This window comes from Hydra vulgaris, chromosome 05 (genome assembly GCF_038396675.1).
Source record: "Hydra vulgaris chromosome 05, alternate assembly HydraT2T_AEP".
NCBI lineage: Eukaryota > Metazoa > Cnidaria > Hydrozoa > Anthoathecata > Hydridae > Hydra > Hydra vulgaris.
The window spans coordinates 39,887,435-39,910,306 of NC_088924.1; the positions used below are offsets into that span (position 1 = coordinate 39,887,435).

At 26.4% G+C, this 22,872-nt stretch overlaps 1 protein-coding gene across 3 annotated transcripts in view; it reads right to left on the reverse strand.

Moving 5' to 3' along the window:
- Positions 1-22,872, reverse strand: part of LOC100202174 (uncharacterized protein PF3D7_1120600) — a 97,261-nt gene that overhangs the window by 16,540 nt on the left and 57,849 nt on the right. For 2 of the 3 annotated variants that reach the window (XM_065798177.1, XM_065798178.1), the window contains 6 exons: positions 21,229-21,789; positions 20,802-20,986; positions 14,987-15,140; positions 11,987-14,415; positions 9,803-11,861; positions 44-106 (listed from right to left, as the gene is read on the reverse strand). In XM_065798177.1, coding sequence (XP_065654249.1) covers positions 44-106; positions 9,803-11,861; positions 11,987-14,415; positions 14,987-15,140; positions 20,802-20,986; positions 21,229-21,789 — 5,451 coding nt within the window. Of the gene's footprint in view, positions 1-43; positions 107-2,362; positions 2,710-9,802; positions 11,862-11,986; positions 14,416-14,986; positions 15,141-20,801; positions 20,987-21,228; positions 21,790-22,872 lie in introns of those variants that run through there. The other variant, XM_065798179.1, reaches the window with a different exon arrangement.

Sequence of the window (22,872 nt, forward strand, 5' to 3'; positions counted from 1 at the left end):
ATAAAAAAAAATAATAATAATTGCAATAAATGTGGACACTTACATTCACTATTTGCATTAATATTTGATGTAACTTGAGCAACAGTTGTGTCACGATCATTTGTCTCTAAAAGGAAGAAAATAATAAATGGTCTAAAAGAAAAAGAGCATATAGAGACATCACTACCTGCATTTCCTTTTTATAATATCAATACTTTGTTCTTTATATAAATATTTTATTCACTACAATATTAATCTGTTATTCTCTATAATAATATTTTTTGCTCTCTGTAATATTAACATGTTATTGTTTAAAATATCAATGTTTAATTTCCTATAATACCAATGCCTTATTCTCCATAATGCTAATGTTTTATTTTTATAACACTAATGTTTTATTCTCTATAATATAAATGTTTTTTTCTTTATATTTTTAATATTACATTTTGTATTATTCAATGTTTTTATAATTAACGATTTTTTTATAATTGATGATTTTTCACTTTCTTCTTTTTCAAAATCATATGACCATTAGAGTTACAAATAGCTAGAGGAACCTTAAAGTTTTTTTAATATACATTTACATTTAAATTATTTTTTTTAAAACACATTTAAAATACATTTTTGATTTTAAAAAATTGGTAAGAAACATTTAAAATTAATAGCAATTAGTTTTGTGTTAAAATAAAAAAAAATTAACAGATAATTAGTATTCTGTTAAAAAAATTATTATACTACAAAATCTTTATCTTAAAAACATTTTTTGCATTTTTATTTGCTATTCAATTTTTTACTTCTACAATAACATACAAAATTTAATTTAAAAAAACTGAGTGAATATTCTGAGAAAAAAAAAATCTGAGCCAATGTTATTGGATATTGGGGTTTGTAAAAAAGACTTTACTATAAAAAAAAACTTTTATCATTTTATTCATGCAAACAAATATTTTTTTTTTTTATATATTCATATATAATAGCCATATAAGTCTGAAAAGAAAAAAGAAAAAAGGAAAAAAAAATCGACATGTTCCATTTTGTATAATAATTATGTTCCATCATGTATACTATTTATGTATAATAATGTTGTTGCATTATACATGTTAAAATGCATTTTTAAGTTCTAATCATGTTCTAAATTAACTATATGCACTAAATATGCTCTATTTAGTAGAATAATTATTCTAAATTATGTACAATAGTTATGATAGAATACATATACTAACTATTTAATATTTTATTACATTTGTTATTATTTTTTATTTATTACTATAACTAATATGGTTGTTTAACTAATAAGTAAGTAATAGAGAGTTACCTTTAGTGTTGTGTAAAAAAGTGTTATCACTTGGTGTTTTGTTAAAAAGTTAGTTAACTCATTGGTGTTGTGTGGGTAAAATGAGCAATCTCTTTGATGTCATGGTTACCACTTTGATGTCATTGTTAGCTTTATAGTGTCATGGTTAGTAAAAGAGTAATAACGTTTTGATATTACTGACACAATAGTCACAAAATATGACAAGAAGCTTTGAAAAGGACTTTGAATAACTTTAAAAAATCAAATGTCTTGAGTTGGGAATGAAGTTGTGTTCTTTAAACTGAGTGAGTGTTCTTTAAATGTGTTCTTTAAACTAACTATTCTCAAACAAAATAATTTTGGTATTTAAAATATTTATTATTTTTTAACAAAATCTGTATTAATATCTATAATATTTACATTCAGTAATAAAATTTCAGATTAAAAAATGAAAAGTAAGTTTTTATTTACCAACGAAATTTTTTAAAAACATAAAGTAAAACATTTTGTAAGAACTTTGTCACAAATAAGATTTTACATAATAATACGAATGTATCACAAATAGCTTTTTTTAAGGTAATGCAAAAAGCATTTTTTTTTTCTCTTCTTTTCCTCTTTCTTCTAATAATATTATTACTTTTCTGGATACCATATCAAGCATACCTTGCTGGATACCATATTAAGCATACCTTGCTTGATTTCATGTTAAACCATAGCTCAATTTTTTGTCCATAAGCATCTCAAAGAATTTGTGCATGGAGATTTTTTTATTGCAAAATTTTTAATTTTCTTGTAATGGATGACTTGTGTTGCATGATACACATGGTGTTTAAAGATATTATTAATTTAAAAAATAAAATATATATTTATTCTAACTGATTTAAAAACTGAAATTATGGAATAGTAATAAAAATATTTGTTTAAATTTATCTTATATCTGAATGATATTAAAATATTTATTTTTTTTAAACGGATATTTAGAAAAAAAGAAAAAAAAAAAGCTACTTTCATAAATATATAAAAAAAAGCTTGTCTGTTATGATACAGAGGCATGGGGTTAAAAAAAGCCATAAACCTAATACACATATGTATACTCGGAACGTTTATTCCTATTAACAGTAACATCAAATGAAAATCTAAAACTATTTTGCTATAAAAACATCCATGTTTACAGTTCATAGTTTATACATAATCCATGTAACCAAGGTTACTTCTACAACTCAAACTCAAAACTTGATATATTTGATAAACTTTAAAAAAATAATTTTCAGTTCACAGGAATTCATTTTCTTTTATCAATTCATTTTTTATCAAACTTCATTGGCCAATCAATTTCAGCAAAAAATTGATGGCAGTATCGTACTGACCAAATAATAGCGTGCATTTGACCAACCAATCAAAAATAACCATTGGATTTTGTGATCATGAGTATACACCTAAAAAGTGTTTTAGTAGCAGTTATGGAAAAAAAAAAAAAACTGTAATGAACTAGGTCAATGTAGATTATTCATAATTATATATTATAAAATATTTATAAATTTTTTAATATATATTAGAAAAACTTCAAGGTAACTCATTCAAAACTGTGTACTCTAAAAAAACTGTTAAGTATGCTTTGAAACAGTGCTTTATCTAACTCTGAATTTCAGGTACTATACTACTGGCAAATTTCTGAATAAAAAAACACAAACTAATAAATATTAATATCAAATGTATAAAATGGTTATGAACTATGTTTTTTTTTAGATGGTTGTGAGGTATTCAAATATGTTCTGAACTAGCTAAAGCTATTTTTATAACAAGGTTTATTAAAGAGTTAAAATTAATTTTATAAAAATCATATATTTAAAAAACCAAATAATTAAAAAATTAAATAAATAAATAAAAAATCAAAATCATAAGATCAAATTAAAGATTTTTTTTTCATTGGCCTTTCCTCAAATGTTAAATTTTTTGAAAAGAGAAAAATGGAATAACATTTATAGCTTGTGCAAGACTGGTTTCTGCAACACCAAAAATGGGAGGGGTAGCAAAAACCCAAAGTATTACCAATTGCTTTGTATTTAGGCACAATGTTTATAATAAATTAACCTTCATTATAATCAAAAAATTTGCATCACAACCTTGCATATTAGATATTTTTGTGAAGTAGGGGGTATGGTAGACAAACTAGGCTTGTGTGACTTCTAAATGTTCTCCAATTGCCCTCATCAAAAAAAAAGTTTTCTCCCATAGGAGAACACTTTTCTACAGATAAAACCACATAACTAAAAACAAGGGTTTTTTTGAACCACTTATATAAAAATATCTTTACATACTTAGCTTTGCATGGAAAATCAATGTTGAGCACGAATACACTGAAGGTCACATAAGACACAAAATTTTATTTTTGATTTTGAAAGCAGTCTACTTGCACATTCTAAAACTATCAAAATTTAAATCATTTGTTGGTAACTTTTTGAGAAAATTCTACTGTAAGACTTGCTTTAACTAAAGATTAGACCCCCTCTGACACAACTTCAAACCCAAGCAAGGAGATCAAATAGCAATATTTGATTTGTTTGGCTGTTTGACTAAGTATAATTTTATTATTGAGGGAGGGAATTTTTTTATTTACAGGAATACAGTGGCCTAGCCTAAAACTTTCAATGTGGCATAGCCTAAAGCTTTCAATTTTTGATAAAAAATCTGAAAAAAAAGTTTTTCTTGAAAAGAAATATTTAGTACAACATTAATATTATATTTAACTGAAACTATAAAGTATATATATATTTGTTTACCAAAACTGTTTAAAATCTTAATGAACTGATTCCAATGATTGCCTAATTCAATACCTTAAACCTCCATCCAAATTATTTAAGAAACAAACTATTTATAAGAACAATTAAAATGTTAACCATTAATTTTTTAAATATACAAACTTTTCTCCTTCTATACCAACAAACTCTTCTCCATGGTGCTACACTATAGGAACTTTAAGAGTAAGGTTTGAACTGTGATCTCTGAAATTTTTTAAAAATCTTTTTATAAGTCATAACAGTTTAAGTTCAATGTTTTTTTAAAGCATCAAAGCTTTCATATACCTTTAAAATTACTGCACTCGTCCTGATAAATAAGCATTTCATTTTACCTTTAGAAGACACACTGGTAAAGTTTATAGTAGACAGATAACTATTCAAAAATAGAAACGCCCAATTAGTGTTCTCAAACAAATTTTCATGCAAATCCCTTGAAACTTCACATTCATACTCATCAGAATACTTTCGTTCTATTTTTTTCACCTAAATGAAGATCCAGCTTTGACTACAAAGTAATTTATAAGGTAAACTTTAGATAACTCTTCACTCCATCTACCTCAATTTTAACATCTATATTCTCTGATATAAAAGATCTGTTGAAAACTGTTGCAACTAATTCATCAATGAAAATAAAAAATTATTCCTGTTACATATTACAGGAATAATTTTTTCAATATACTAAACAATAACAAAACAATGTTGAGTCATTCAATAATCTTTTATTTTATATTATCAACTTTTAACATTAATCAAAATATTTATATATATAATATATTACTATTGTAAAGCTTTTTACTGGGACTAAAATCACAAGTAAAAATAAAACTCTATGTGGTGAATAAAAAGATTTTAGAATCTACTTTCTCTAAAACCAATAGATTTTTTTTGCACGAAGAAAAAATATTTCACGAAGATCATGGTTGGCCAAAGCAAGAAAAAAAATTTTGAAAATCTTATCAAGAAGTTCTTTTGGGAAAACCACTATGTTAACAACCATGATCTGCCTGAAACATTTTTTCTACATGCAGAAAAAAAAATTTATGTTTAATTATTACCTTTTTTCAAACAGAACATACAAACTATTTTAAAAACTTGTGATTTTTAGCAAAGCATGGTTTTTTTTTTCCTTGATTTAGAACTAGTTTTCACAATTTCTAACTAGTTCTAACTTGTTAAAACTGAAGATAAAAAAAATTAGTGAGAAGAAGTGAGAAGACAAAATGTTATTTTTATTATTATGGCCACTGCTATTATATTAAGTCTTTTAAAGTAATGTCCTATAAACAACAACTATTAGCCAATCAGAAACAAATAAATATTGCTATCACCTATTGCGTTGTTTCAATTACAGGAAAAAAAAAAACTATAATAGTTGACGGTGAAGTATTATTTTAATACCAAAACATCGTTTTTTATAAAACTTCTAAGCAAGTTTTCTCAAAAAGCTACCAACAAATGATTTAAGTTTTTACAGTTATAGAATGTGCAAGTAGACTACTTTCAAATTCAAAAAAAAATTTTATGGGATACAAAATAAGGTTTTAGGTGGCCTTCAGGGAGCCCATGTGAGGTTATACTGAAATGGCTATCTGTGAGAGCTTCAGTACAAACAATAACAAAAGGTTTGGGTTTATATTGTTTATATTGACTTTTATTATAGGAAAAAAAATATTTGTTTTCATCATTATTTTTTGCTTAGTTTTTTCTAAATAAAAAATAAACGCACCATATCAACTATAGACAACCCAAACCATACAGTCTTAAAGTTAGGCCTGCAGACATTATGCCAACAAGCAATGAAAGCAAGTTTTTGTTCACAAAGAAAGAACAACTAGTGATGAAAACATCACATTATCTACCAGTGTATATCATTTACCAATTAATAATAAACAAATCTGCTCACCAAGAATGAAATTAAATTCTAAATCTTTTCACAGTAATACTAATATAATTTGCTTTCATCAACTTTAGGATAATCATGTTTCTGGGCAAACAACCCTTGTTCACTAAACAATTTTTTTTTAAAAAGAAGTTTACCACTAGAAGGGAAATACATGAAAGACATTGTATGATGTTTTTTACAGATTTATGGTACATTGTTATATGTGACAATTTTGCAATCAATTGCAAAAACCAAACAGGTCATGTTAACCAATAACCACTCTTCTATGCTGTTATACAAAAATTTTATCATAAGCCACAAACTTAGATGAGTTTATTGATAAATGTTTTACTACCATTTTCAATAGACTCATACTCGTTAAATATATGATAAATAAATGCTTACGAGATTTGAGGTTTTAATCATATTTAGAGGATAATTACTAAAACACAGCTGATAATGTTTCAAACTTAGCACCATCTAAATCTCATTACACCATCATCACTTGACCTAATTATTAGAAACAACTCAGATAGGTTCAAAAAGGTCTCAAAAAATAACCTGGTAGACTTTATAAATACAAGTCAATCCCACTGTTGTTACTGATATATTGACTGTTCTTCTGAGAGAAACAGTACCAATACTTTTATGCCCTTGTCTTATCATGAGTCTAATTGAATGATGACCTACCCACCAAAATAGTCTCAAACAACTGGACCACCATGTTTTAGGTCTGACAGCGAACAACAATTTTAACTTGCTTGTTGACATCTACAAAAAATTCATCAAAGAACACAATAGTTCCATTTGAAAAAAAAGATGGGCCATGAGTTACTAAGAAGTTCAAAGTAGCAGTAAAACAAAAACATAAGCAGTGACTCAAAAACAGAGATGCAGACTGCCCTATTCATGAAACTTTACAAAGTACACAAAGTTGTATTAAAAAGTTTATTATATGAAGAACTAGTTTATGCATTCTAAGTCTAACCTAAAGCACATGCACTTAATTGCTAACAGCAAAATGCGTACATGGACAAATTTGCAATTTGAAAAGAATAAAATACTGAAAATACTAAATAACTATTTCCAGAAAATGTTTCCAATTGAACAAAAAGAGCATATACCTCTTTTTGAATAATCTGCCTCTTTTTGATTTGCGCATTCAATCTGAATAAGCATATGCTTGATAAAAACAACATTAACGAGTATGAAGTAGAAAAAAAGTATTATCAGAAAATAAAGCATATAAAAGGATTGCAACAAAATATATTCACACATTCTTAAAAACTGCATCACTTTTTGCAATTCTAATCCCATTTATCCATGGGCCATGACAATGGTGAGTATTAGGGAGCTATTTTTGAAAAGTAATGACTATTCTTTTGCAAGCAGAAAATTTAATATTATTGTTTAGATGGAAACACTTCAACCTACTTTCGGCTAAATACACAAAAATCATTCAACTGTATTTATTAGTTTTTATAGTAACTAAGCAGTTAAATGCAGAGGATGATCAAAATATAGCTTAGATCAACAACGGGTTTAAATAACCTTTTTGGTACTTAATATGCACATCATGTTGATAGTTTATCTTTGATAGAAGTAGCCAAGCCGTTTACTGCTAAACATCATAAACCATGAAGAATGTAGCAATGATAAGAACATGATAAGCCTTGCTGTAAAAAATGATAAGATTTACTGTAAAAAATTAGATTTTTATCAAACTTTTATATTTTTTAAAGAAACTTCCAAACGAAAACTTATTTTTAAAATTGGGACAACAAAAGTATTTTTGTTGCCTCACCAGCATTAGAATCAAATGAAATATTTCACTTTTAAAACATGCAAATGCCCCCCCCCCTACTCCACTTTACACTGTGGCCCATGTAATCTAAAAGGAAATCTATATGCACAGCCAATATTCTTGATATGTGAGAAAAATTTAATGTGAAATTAAATTTTTAAAAAAGGGAGTAAAGTTCAACCATTACATTACAGACCCACGGTTTTGTTTCTAGGCAAAGATGTGTCACAAAATATTTGAAGACACTTGATATGCGCAAAACATACACCTAGATTTCTTCATCAATGTGACTTTTATAGATTTTGCTGAAGCATTTGAAAAGTCTCATATAGACACTTGTTGCACAAACTGTATGCTTATGGCATCAATAAATGTACCAAAGGGTTTGGTTCATGATCCACTACTTTTTGTTATTAACAAATTGTCATCAAATCGCTGCATGATGCTACACTAAAACTGCTGACTGATCGCACAAGGGGCATACAAGTGGCTGATGCCTTTTAACATTGATAAATGCAGAGTTATACATGCTACAAACTAGACATACATGCTACTTATTAAAAAAAACTTTTATGGTTTTAGAGAAACCATAACTTTTAGTTGACCAGATTTTTGTGTGCCCACTAGACATATATTATATTTCATATTACATACTATGTTATAAATTATACAGATTATTTATTCTATTATATATCTATACTCTTATTTATACTATATAATCTAAACATTAAAAGTTAGCAAGTTAAATGCAAAAAAAATTATACAGGTAAACAATGAAACTTAATTGCACATTAAATAGTAAGTTTAACAAAGAAAATTAAAAAAACAAAATAAATAGATAACATTGAAAAACAAAGTACACAGAAAAAAGGGTTTTTAAAACTCTTGAAATTTTAATATAAAAAAAAAATAATAATATAGCTGAAAATGTTGCTATGAGAACAAACTTATTATTACTTTAACAAATTTTATTTCTAAAAATTCTCTTCACAAATATTTTCAACTTCTACCCTTTATATAATACATACATACATACATACATACATCCATACATACATACATACATACATACATACATACATACATACATACATACATACATACATACATACATACATACATACATACATACATACATACATACAAACATATATACATACATACATGCATACATACATGCCAAATTTTTTTTTTTGAGAAACCTTTTATGTGTCAATCGTTAAAGATTTGCAAGTGTTAAGTTTAGATTGTTCAGCTAAATTTATTAGTAAAAATTTCTAATTGTTAATATTGGATTGTTCAGATAAATTTATAAATAGAAAATATGATAACGATAGTGTTAATATTAATTTATTCCTGTACTTGACATCAAATATGAAAACATTGAATTTATCATTTTAACAATTTTTTTTTGAATTTTACATAATCTAAATGTTAAATTTTAAACTCTTTGTTGAGTTTTAGCAAAACTTGTTTGGAATGTTGCGATTATTATGTAACTATATTATGAAATTTTTTTCTAGTAATTATGAATAATTATTATAAAAGTTTGTTATCAATGTTATTATTACTATTAATAAAATTAACATTATTATAAATATTATACAACATTAATAATAATAATATTATTACAACTTTTACAATTATAATTTATAAAATTAATACTGGTTATAAAAATATTTTAAAACTATTATTGTTAATAAAAATAATATAAAATTATTACTATGGTTACATTGTTTGAAAAAAAGTAAAATTATTATTTTTTTTTAATATTTTAAGTTATTTGGAAAATTTAAAATTTCTTTAATTTTATTTACAACAGTTCTAATTTTTCTTTTTACAATTTAGTTATTTTTATAATATTATTAAAACTTTTTCCACTAAAATTGCTGTATTAAGCTGTATCAAGCCATATTGTAAATCTTTTGGAAATAAAGATATTTTTACTTAAAAAAATAATAGAATAACTTTAATAAGTTGTTCTTTTATATATAATATTTTTAACAAATATTTATTAATAATAATTTTTTCATAATATTTCTTACCAGTTGCTAGGTCATCTTTATGAGTTTCCATATCTATAAGTTTGTTATCCATTGATACGTCTCGTATATCACCTTTCATTGATACATCTCGTATATCACCTTTCATTGATACATCTCGTATATCACCTTTCATTGATACATCTCGTATATCACCTTTTCTTTCATGCAAAGTTTCATGAGTTGCTATGAAACGACGAGATGCATTTGCCTCTGTATTATCTTTTGATTGGTGTGAAGAACCCTCTTGATAAATTTTTGATGGTCCTGTCTGAATTAAATCTGCGCTTTTGAATGAACTTTCTTCATGTTGCTTGAAATCTTCTGGAGCTACCTCAATACTTTTATCTTCAACATCTTTTTTAGCTAAACTGTTACTATTAGCTTCAAATTTTTTAATATCTTCATTAGAACTAGGTCTTTTATCATCCACATATTTAGATTTATGGAAATACAGCTCTTTTGAGTGGTCATCTAAAAGATCAACAACCCCCTCAGAACGCCTTAATTCATGGTCAGAGTCTAAAGCTTCAGTTTTTCTTCTCCCTTCATTTAATACAATTTCATCATTACTTGTTTTTGAATTTTGTTCAAATCTCAATATGTTACCCGATTTAAGAACATCTTCTTTACTTAACTTCCTTTCGGCACCAGATATTTTTTCAGATTCTATTGTACCTTGACTCTTTATGGAATCAAATTTTTGAGCTTCTTCAAGTCGTTTTTGAAACATAGATGCTTCATCATTTCCATGGTAAAAGTTTTTATCATTTTTGGTTTCAATTTCATACAGAGGAGCCATAGAGTCCTCATGTAAGCTCTCAACATTTCTTGAACTTTTTAAATGTTCTTTATTTTCTTCTTGCTCACTCTCGTTGGTTTTTAGATTTTCTGAAGTTTTAGAGTCTGAATCTTGATCCTTTGGTTTTATTTGTTGAAAAATAATTTTATCTTCTTCATTATTTTTGTTTAAATTCTCTTTAATTTCACTTTCTTTATTTTGAATCTTTTTTGATTTAGCAAAATCAAATTTTTTATCGTTTCTTTCATCAAAACTTTCTTTCTCAAAAGTCTCTGTACTATTTTCATCATGTTCATTTTCACTGGCTTTTAGAGTTTCCTTAGAAGAATCAAACTTGTAAGATTTCCCACTTTTTTCATTTTGAAATTTATTTTGCTTTTCTTTAAGATATGAAGCTTTAACATCTTTTTCTTGGTTATCTTCATGATTATTGCTAGCAAGCTTTGCTTCATCTTTCTCTTCATAGGCTGTGCCTTTATTTTTTACTTTTACAGAATAATTTTCATCTTTATTGTCTTTACTATCAAACTCCTCTTTGCTATTATCTTTAACTGTGCGATTGTCTTCATAATCTTTAGATTTTTTGTTTTGTATTGGGTCATAACGCTGCTCACCTTCCTGCATTTTGTTCATATCTTCTTCTTCCTTAAATTTCTTTTCTTCATAATTTTTTTCTTCTCTTGATTTGTCTTGATCAATTTTCTCAGTTTCTTTTTCAACTTTTCTTATACTATGGGTAGCTTTGTTTTCTTCATTTGTACCTTTTAATTCTTCCTTTACTTTTCCTTCTTTGTTGTTATCGTTAAAGGATTGGTAATCTTCTTTATATTCTTTGGAATAACCTTTTTTATTACTAGCGTGTTGATAATCCTTAGTTGCCTCAAAATCTTCATTTTGATTTTTGTTTAAATCTTGGTCGCTTACTTGTTCGCTAACTTTATTTTTGTTCTTGTTTGAACTTTTTATTTTCTTCCCCATATTTTCAGCTTCATTTCCAATCTCTTTTGCCATATTTTCATTTCCAGTCTCCTTTATGATACTTTTATATCCAGTCTCATTTGCAGTACTTTCATCGTCACCTTTCTTTTCTTGTTTATTATTCTCGTAATGATGAACATCTTCTTCAAGCTCAAAATGCTCATTTCTATTACTTTCTTTTTCCTTTGCAGTTAATTTATCAGATTTCAGTGTAATATGTGTCTCATCAAGTTTGGCATTGACTTCATTGCCAAGGCCTTCATGATTGTTGTTCAAATTTTCCTAAAATTAGAAATTCCTTAATTTGAAAAATACTTGATATTTCATAAATGCAAACTTAAATTTTTTCCTCATATTTTTTAACCTCAATATTAATGTTAATAAATAAAATCAACAAAAAAAATTACCTTCCCTCCCTTTAAGTACTCAATCTTGCTGTCATGAAGCATTGGAGCATCATCTAGAACAGATGGCAATTCTTTGTCAGCAATTGTTTGCATAGCTTTTGATATAATTTGAAATGAAGTTCTTTCTGGGTGAGTTTGTACATCATCACTTATAAGCATGTTTCGTTGTAGCTTACCACCTTTTGGATTCTCTTTTAAACTACCATGTGTATCTTTTGAAGCCTCTTCCCCAGATAATTTCCCTTTCTGCTCTGATTTGTTCTCTCCCATACCTTTCTTTTTATCTGTTTTTTGGAGTTTATTAAACTCTTTAGGCTTTAAAATACCTTCAGAAACAACATTTGAATAACCTTTGTATTTTACTATTTGAGAAGCATCTTCTTTAGCTAGAGAATTATCTTCTTTGGTTAGAGAAGAATCTAAGAGTGGTATTTGTTGCAATGAGCCATCTGAATTTCCATGAACATATTTACCTAAATTGATTCCTAACTGGAGAGAATCCATAGAGTGTTCTGGTCTAAAAGTATGATCTAAACTTTGATGCTGTCTAGTTGAATCAAGAAGTTGGTTATCGGCATTCATAAGAGTTGCTTGTATTGCATGCAACTGTTCCTGGTCTTCTTTTGTTAAATGTTGGTTAACAATACTTGCTATTTCATCTTGATGATCATCAAAATGTGATGTATCTTCATGTACTTTTTCTTTTTCTTCATCAAGACGAAGTTGAAGTGACTCTTCAGCCGTAAAGGCATGATGTAACTTATTTACTGGTTCAATTGGATCAGCTTGAAAATGAGCTAATTTTTCATCAGGAATATGTAGTACCTTTAACTGCTTTAAATTATCTTCAAATTTTCCTAACACTTGACCAGTTACCAGGCCTTTTTCAATTATTTTTTCACTTCTTGAATCAGCGGCAAGACTATTTCCTGCTTGTGCAGATAAACTATGGGGCAAAGTTTTGTGATCATTCCCTTCTTTTTCTTTTGAAAAACTTTCTGAAATCCCTTGTTCCCCTTTATCTTCTTTTAAAAATTCTTTTTTAGAATCAGAAAAAGCTTGGTTAAATACCTCTGTTGATGGTTGCTCATCTACACCTGAGAGTTGCTTTCCTAAAGAAACTTTTTCTGTATTCAATTTAACCTTTGGAAACTTTAATCTTTCATGCAATTCATGGGAATCTTCATCACCAGAGTCAAGCGACTTTTGTTTTTGAGTTGTTGTCACATAATGACTTTTTTCGACAGTATTTCTGTCTTTATCAAATACATCAGTTTTAGAATCACTGTATAAAGAATATCTCAGTTTTGGGTGCTCTGATACTTGTGTATCCTCAGAAATTTCTTTAGAGTTTTCTTTATGAAATTGCAAACTTCCTCTGGGATCATCATAGACTAGTTTTGAATTTAAACTTTCTTTATTAACTGCTTTTTGTTCATTTTCCTCTTCCTGAAAACCTTCTTTTCTTTCTTTCTGAGCATTAACTTGGTTTTCATTTTTTTTATTTCTCACTTTTGTTTCTCTAAAATCATTTTCTTCTTTTTCATCTCTATTATCTTCCTTTTCAATATTTTTTTCATTTTCTGTTTTTAATTTGTCATTTTCTTTTTCATCATACTTTTCTCTTTGGTTCTCTAAAAACCGCTCACCTTGCGATTCCTCTAACTTTTTGTTACCATAATCCCCTTGTGGCTCTTCTAACTTCTTGCTACCATAGTCACTTTGTGATTCCGCTAACTTCTTGTTACTATAATCACTTTGTGACTCCTCTAATTTCTTGTTACCATATTCATTGTTTTCATAATTATTTCTTATTCTTGGTTTTTTATTATGCATTTCATTATTTGGTCTTTCTCTGTCGTTAGATTGTTCAAAATTTGATTGGTGACCACCATGGTTATTTCCTTGCTCGGCATCTGAGAGAGACTGATACTCTTGATTTTCAATTTTTTTAGTACTTGTTGATGATTTTGACAACTGTTTGTCATCAGAGGAATAGGACTGACTACCATCTTCATTTTCAAAACCAATTTTTTCATAAGTCTTTTGATTTTTTAAATGTTTATTTTTTTCTCCTAAAAAATCTGAACTGCTTGAAGAAAGATCATTTGAATCTTCTTGCTGTTTAAATGAAGTTCTTTCTTTACTGTTAAAAATAAAGTCATCACTTTCTTTATCTTTATTCTTATAGCTATTAGTATATGTATTGTCATGGGGATAATCTCTAGAGCTTTCTAATCTTCCTTGAAGTTTCTGATGTTCCTGGTCATGTTCTTCAGAATGGTAATTTTTATCAGAGGTTTCAAGTCTATTATTATATTTAGTATCTGCATAAATACTCTCAACATTAGCATCTTCCTTTAATGGATCATGATGAACTTCAGTAACAGCTCCATCTTCATCCTTTGACACTTTCATTGCTTGCATAGCTAAAATTAATATAAATAATAAGTATAACAAAATAAATTTTCATCCAGTAATTAGATCATAAGTCACTCAACATTTTTAGAGCTACTGAACACCTGAGACTAAGAAAAATTAAAGATTTAAAGCCTGACTCTGCATCCCTGCTTCCTGTTCATCGTGGGTTGTCTTGGGTCACATATATTCAGTTATGTCTTTGTCTTATACAATATACCTACCAACAAACTAACTACCTTCACTAAACTTTTTAAACTGCATTAACCTCTAATTTATTTATCAATTTTCCTCAGTACTTTTGATACCTGATATCTCATATTCCTTAATCATTTATTATTAGTTCATTTTATAGTTTTATACAAAAATATATATTAATCAAATCAAATTAAAAAAGTTGAATAATAAATAAAGTTTAGTAATAATAGTGTTAAATAATAATAAAAAATAATAATAAAAAAAAATTAACTTTCGCTATTTCAAAAAAAATTATTCTCATAAAGTTGAAATTAATCTGTAATTTATAGCTAACTTTATTGGCTGTTTAATGAATGTTTACTATACTAATGTGATATTCCTTACCTTCATGAGTTCTTGCAGGATAAAAACTTGGAGTTTCTTTTTGACGTAATTCATGTATAGGGGACGAGTCCTCCATTGGTGGATGAGGATTATCTAATGGTAATGTTCGCAAGAAATGATGCCTGTTTCCTTCAACTTCACTCTTTCTATGCCACTACAAAAACAAGTGGTTTTATTTTATTTTATTCATATATATATATATATATATATATATATATATATATATATATATATATATATATATATATATATATATATATTTATATATTTATAAGAAACAATTTTAGGAAAAATCTAAAGATCATTGGCTGACACTTAAAAGAAAGAAAATTTTTAGCTAAAGTTAATGATCCACTTGATGGCTTATCATCACAAGGGTATCAACATAAAATGTTGGATTTAGTCTTAAGGCATTTAACAGACCAAATTTTTGGTGAATAAACAACATTTTAAAATATCTTAAAATGTTGCATTAGATGTCGGTTTTTATTTTGAAATCAATTTGTTGATTTAACAAACTGATTTCAAAATAAAAGTTAAAAATATTAAATTATCTAACAATGTGTATGTTCTCTGTATGTTGTTTGAGAAATTAGGTTTTTCTTTTCATAAATTTGGCAAATCATTTATTATGTTGCCTAAGTGACACTAGCTAACATTTACCATATGCGTAGCAAATTTCATAAAAAAATAATTTTTTGACCAAAGTTAATGCAGAATAAAAACTTGAAGCTAAAAAATTTTTTATTTATATAAAGGTGTTCAAAAAGACATTTACTACAATTTTATTCAATATGTCCTCCCTCATCATCAATTGCAGCTTCAAGATGACTCCTGAACCTGGAACAGGTGGCCTGGATATATTCCTTGGGTATCTTGTTCCACTCCTTCTTAATGGCAGCCATCAAAGAGTTTACATTGTTGTATGTATGTGGTGGTAATTTATTTTGCTGGAACACCACATTGTTGCCTGGAGAGTAATAGGCATCAATCCAGGGCTTGACATGGTTCTCCAGGATTCGAATGTACTTATTGGTGTCAACTATCTGATCAGATTGGATAAAAACCGGATGTATTTTGAAACCAGGCCAAACATCATAACTGATGTTTGGTCTTGAATGTATACTTTTACATACTTTGGGACTGCTTTGACTGGTTGATGACTTACAAAATGATTGGTTCTACTGTTTCACACAGAATCAAAAGTAAATAATTTCTCATCTGTAAAGAGGATAGTCATTGGTCTCTTCTTCAAGAGGCTGAGAAGTTTCTTTGATCTTTCAAAAAAATTTTTTTTGACACTTGAGGAAACCAGATGTTTCTTAATCCTGGCTCTTAACTTTGCCTTAAGATCTTTTCTAACCCTATTTCTGATAGCGTGTTTGCTCACTGAGAGCTCTTTAGCCATTTTTGATGTTACTGGGTTCCAAGAAATATACCCCTTGACAGTCTTGATCAATTGAAGAGTTCGAACTGATCTTTTCAAACCACTGCCAAGTTTCTTCTTAACTTGACCAGTCATTTGAAAACATTTATTCACAGTGTAAACAGTGATTAGAGGCTTGTTTAGCATCTTAGAAATGTCTTTGCGCATGATGTTATTTATTCCCATGATGCCATTTATTCCCAGGTCAATAATTGGTTTATTTTTACTACTCATTTTCAATTTTTGGCTTTTTTTTTACTTTCAAAGTTTTATGCATCAAGAAAAACAAACTACATAAGTATGTGTGTAAAAATACCAACAGATCATTTATTTTGAAACTACCAAACTTATTACAAGATTGGTGGTCGCATACAGTAGACCAACGATCAATCCACCAGTCTGTCAATTTCAACTGATTGGGTTTTTCACTACCTTTATGCTTTGAATCACATTAAGCATCATAAAGTTCTTCAGCTTTTATTTTTAAAATAAATCTTGGAAGTTTTTTTTTAAAGAAGATCTGACAGATATATAAATAATCAAATAAAGATGATCTAACCCCAATGGCTTCTTTTGGTGGGCCAGCTGCTTATAATCCTAACTTGGTTTTACTGCAATTGCCTTCTAATGAAAAGTTGTTTTATATTTTAATTTATAGCTGAAAAACAATTTTAATTAAAAATGTTTGTTAAATTTGAAGCAACAAAACATTTAAAATAAAAACTTTTAAAACACACAAAGTGATATTGCTGAAAAACCTTGGGAAATAGGCGCCATTGGTATACACACTAATTTTTTTAAAAGGCTTTTAAGTTAACATATTAATCTGTGTGACATTGATGATAGCTTTATCTTCATTTACGCTTGTAAAGCGTAGTGAAGAAAAAGATTTCATTCATGCTAGAGTATATAAATAAACTTTAGAAGAGTATACTCATTTTCTGTAGATTAACTAGGTTTTAACAACTTATAAGTATAACTGAGGTCATTGCAGTGTAAATCCTATTTTTCTTTAAAAAAATTTTTTTTTTTATATATAAATCGTTATACAGCATGTGGCAAGATTTATTTTCCGATTTTTAAGCTTATAATTTTATTCTATTTTTTACAATAATGTTCATAGCTTCGAGTATTTATTTCATCTCCGGTTTTGTAACATCGAGACAATGGCTTGTAGATATACCACAACAAAGGCTTGTAAACTAATAATGAATGATAAATTAGAATAGATAGAACCATTGGAAGATTGTAAATCTTGATGAGATTAAGAATTTTATTGTAATTCTTTATATATATAGATTATGTTAGTCGACAGCATGTTTCTCCATAAGCAAGTTCATCAGGAAGCTTCCTGATGAACCTAATGATGGAGAAACATGCTGTTGAAGACAACTAAAAATTAGATAAGTGTTTTTACTAATTTATTATTGCTTGAAGAACATCGAGCACATTATTTGTAGAATACACTAACATAATTTATATATATATATATATATATATATATATATATATAAATATATATATATATATTTTTATATATATTTATATATATTTATATTTATATTAAATATATTTATATTTATATTTTTATATATTTATATATATATATATTATATATATATAATATATATATATACATATATATATAATATATATATACATATATATATATATATGTATATATATATATACATATATATATATATATATATATATATATATATATATATATATATATATATATATATATATATATATATATATATAAAACCCTCAGCCTTTGGAATTAGAGTCGGTCACCTAACTACTGACCTAGAAATAATGTCAGCAAAAAATTTGTATGTTTTATGGTTAAACTTTGTGTTAAACTTTTTCTGCCAACCTCACACAAATTAAGGTCGATAAATTAATTCCGACCTTATCTTTCCTAAATCCGAGGGCTGTATATATATATACATACATACATATATATATATATTCCTATAGTGTGAGATTTAAATTTACTGTTTGTGGTAAAAAATGGCTCTTTAAAACACTTTTTGTTTAAAAATGACAAAATTACACTTTATGTACAAAAAGTTTACAAAAGTACACTTTATGTACAAACCATTACATTTAATTGAGGAAACTAATTAAAATTTATTGTTTTTTAAAAAACCACAAAAATGCAACTCAATAGCACAATAACACAATAACTCAATAACACAAAAATGCAATCAACTGGAAAGTTTTTTATTTTTTTAGTAAAAATAAAAACATTCTGAATGTTTTTATTTTTATTATTTTACTTTTGCATACATCAAAGGACAAATAGGTAGAACATGCAAGGAGTGCTGCTACATTGATTGAGGGTTTTGGTTTGGACAGGTAATCTATCAATTACAAACTTTTTTTTTTAATTTTTAAAATTTTCTGGTAAGTAAAAATAAAATATATAAAATAATAATTATAAATATATAAAAAATAAATAAAACATGTGCTAATAAGTAATAAGAAAGAATTTAATCTTTTTAAACATAAAAAAGAAAAATTACAACCCCAATTCTCCTCCAAAATATATTGGGCCCCCCTCCCCATTGCCAATCATTACAAATTTGAAGGCACCTTTGCCTACTGCGACATGTAAAACACCCCAATCTATGAGTTTTTATGTTTGTGTCTACTCCTTTTAACTATTCAACCCCCTACAATTAGGCAGGGGAGAGTACCTAACAGATTTAAATACTTTTAAAAAAGTCAACTTTGAACTCCTCCGTCTTTAATTGTGTTGCTAATAAAATTGCTAGAATTTACTTTTTAAAATTTAAACTAACTCTCGTAGAAATCTGTAACCCTGCGCAACCAAATACAAACACAAAAGAATAAAACATAGGTTTATCTAAACATAGGTTTATCACTAAACAAAACTTCAGATTTAAAATATTGAAAACATCTTATTAGTTTTGAAAACAGATTTGTTAATTTTGATTAAACAAACTTTTTTTCACATTTCACTGTTTCAGTTTTGAATTTAAGGCATATTTATTTAATTTCAGAGTAATATACCCATACATTTATTACTAATACCCAATATTCAAGTTAATATACCCAAACATTTATTAATAGCAAAATTAATGAAACTTTGTCATTTGTTTATACTTTAAAATTTTTCACGCGTTGATTATCCTTATAATTTAAATCAGATTCCTGGTGAATTTTTAGGACATGGAAGATTTGAAATTTTTTAATTTTATAAAATGTTGCCACTGAATTGGCCATATGACAGAGTTCAAGCTAAAATAAATTTAACCATCCATTTGAAGTAGAAACTCGATTTTTTTAAAATCTATGTTGCATATGAGAAAGTTAAGGCAAAAAGTAACAACCCAATAAAATGCATATAACAAAATAACTTGATTCACTCCAAGCAACATAGTCTATAAAAATGTTGTCAGTCCTTGGCCTACTAAAGATATTTGGTTTTTCTTTATCATTCAGCAGTGGCTTTTGGCTTGGTTAGGAGGGGAGAAAATTCAAATTATCAAAGGTAATTGAAAAGATATCTTTTTAGGAATGTCAAAATAAAAATCAAAGCAAACAAACATGAGAATTGACATCAGAATAAGTCTCAAAAGAGAGAGAGAGATATAAAAATGTCCACACTAAAATTTTAAATTGTATTTGATTAAATTAATTGTCTATTTCAACAATTGAAAAAATCTCTTAATAACATGAGTTTTGATATTTCATATCAAAAAAATTATCATATTTATATATTTATTTGTTTTTTATTTTATCATATTTATATATTCATTTTTATTTTATCATATTGGTATATTTATTTTTATTTTTTCATATTTATATATTTATTTTTACTTTATCATATTTATATATTTATTTTTATTTTTTCATATATATATATTTATTTTATATTTTATCATATTTATATATTTATTTTATATTTTATCATATTTATATATTTATTTTATATTTTATCATATTTATATATTTATTTTATATTTTATCATATTTATATATTTATTTTATATTTTATCATATTTATATATTTATTTTATATTTTATCATATTTATATATTTATTTTATATTTTATCATATTTATATATTTATTTTTATTTTATAATATATATATATATATATATATATATATATATATATATATATATATATATATATATATTCATATTTATATTTGAAATTGATTATGATTATTATTATATCGTTAGAAACAACAAAAAATGAAAATAAAAAACAAATAAAAACTTAAAACTTAAAAATAAATAAAACTTTTATACAACTTTTAATGTGAAAAAATTAAATAAATAAATTGAAACAAATAAAGACATAAACTCAAATAAAAATAAATAAATATAAAGTTTAAAAAACAACACCTTATTTTTTTTGTGTGAAAAAACAGGGCGTGGAATATTGTATCTTGTAACTCCCATCACATTTTTGTATGAAGGCTCAACAGCAAATTTGTACATGTTGTAAAATGCAGCAGTTTGAACATCTGCTCTTATATCAGCTTGTGCTTCACAAATGCAGGGCATGACTGGATCTCGCAGTGTTCCTCCTGTCAAATAAAATAACTGTTTTTAAATTTTTATAAACTATTAAATTTAGAAAAATAATTTTATTGTTATATGTGCACATTTTTCTTTAACTATTAACTATTTAATTATTATAAGAAAAGTTAATATTGAACCTTTCAATAAAAATTAAACGAAAAATATTAAACCTTTCAATAATACTGATAAAAGTATTTATCTAAAATGAATTAAAAATAAAACAAATTAATAAGATGATGAATCTCACCAACACAAGCAGCTCTTTGCGTCCTCCTAATTATTGTACCAAGATTATCATAATCTGCTGTAAAAACATGTTCATCATCAGGATCAGAAGCAATATCATTCAACTGTTTTCTATCAATTTGATTTCCAATTCCAACTGCTATTATTTTTACACCCATATCTCGCAATGCTCGAGATGGTTCCGTAACATCATCACTAGATGGACCATCCGTCATAAGAATTAAAACATCAAGAGCATCCGATCGATGGCCTTTATCAAAAAGACCTTCTTTAGCTAAAGAAAGAGCCTGTCCAGTATATTTACCTGTGTGAGGTTTAACACGAACAGCATCTCTAGCTTCTGTTAAAGTGTCTGGATCATTAAAATGATGAAAATTAAGCATAATCTGAGCATCTGTAGCATAAGTCACCAAACCAAGATGAGAATTTTCTTGATCAACTTTAAAAGCTGAAGCTATGCGACGCCCAAATTCCATTGTCTCTGCCATTTTATCTTTACCATTTTGTTCTGAACCAGCAGAAGCATCAATAACAAATGCAAGATCGAGTTTGGAGGAGCAAACTTGAAATAAAAAAAGCAAGATATTAAAATTCCTTATAAAAAACTGTGACAGAATCAAAAAAAAAATCAAGAAAATCATTACTAGCAACTGCAAACTCATTTTTCTTGCTAATCAAAAAAAATTTAATTTTTAATCTTTTTTTTCTTTGTAATCAAAAAAACAACTTTTTTTTGGTTACCTTAAATATTACATCACTAAATATTTTAGATTGCTAGTGTTAAAGAGTTTCATTTGATCTAACAAGACCTAAATTACATTTTAACAAGACTATTCTAATAAGACTTACATTACTTTCTTTATTTTCCAGGAATGCTTAAGAATTTATCAAATCTAAATCTTAAATTTGTTATATATTCATTGCACTTGCCTGTGAGGCAAATATAATGCATATTAATAACGCTACTCGCATATTTGCTTCTTTTCCTTAATACTTCCTCCGTGATTGCCCAGTAAGCATCTTTTGGAACAACATTGGCTCTATTTTTCTTATATACTTATAAAAAGTGGATCAATGCCAGACCTGGCTAAATGAAGTTGGTTGCTTGTACTTCATTAGAGGAAGAAGCTTTTCAAAGCATTTAATCATATAAAGATCTAATGTTTGATATTATTTTTTTATCATTTAAAAAAAAAATTTTTAATGTTAAAAATATGTTAAAAGTAGTTTTTCAGAAAACTTTAAAATTGTCTGAATTTCAACTGATGATGATCATAAATAAATTATAAATAAATATATTAAATAATCAAGTAATAAAAAAATATTCTACTATAATAATGTTTTAGTATACTATTGAGCATACAATAAAATACTATCATTTAAATCAATTTTAAACTTCAACCAATCATAGTGATTTTAAATTTCAACCAATTATAGCGATAAGTAAAACTTATAGTATAGTATTTTTAAAAAAACCTGTAAATTTCAAATGAAAAGAGAAATATCTATTTTTTGTTTTACTTTAAAAAATTTTGTCAAAAAGTCTTTTCAAGAAAAACACTTTCCTACAAACACTAAAATACTTTATTAAAAATATAAAAAACAAAGTAACTTAAAAATAAAGATTAACAGGGAGATAAACAAT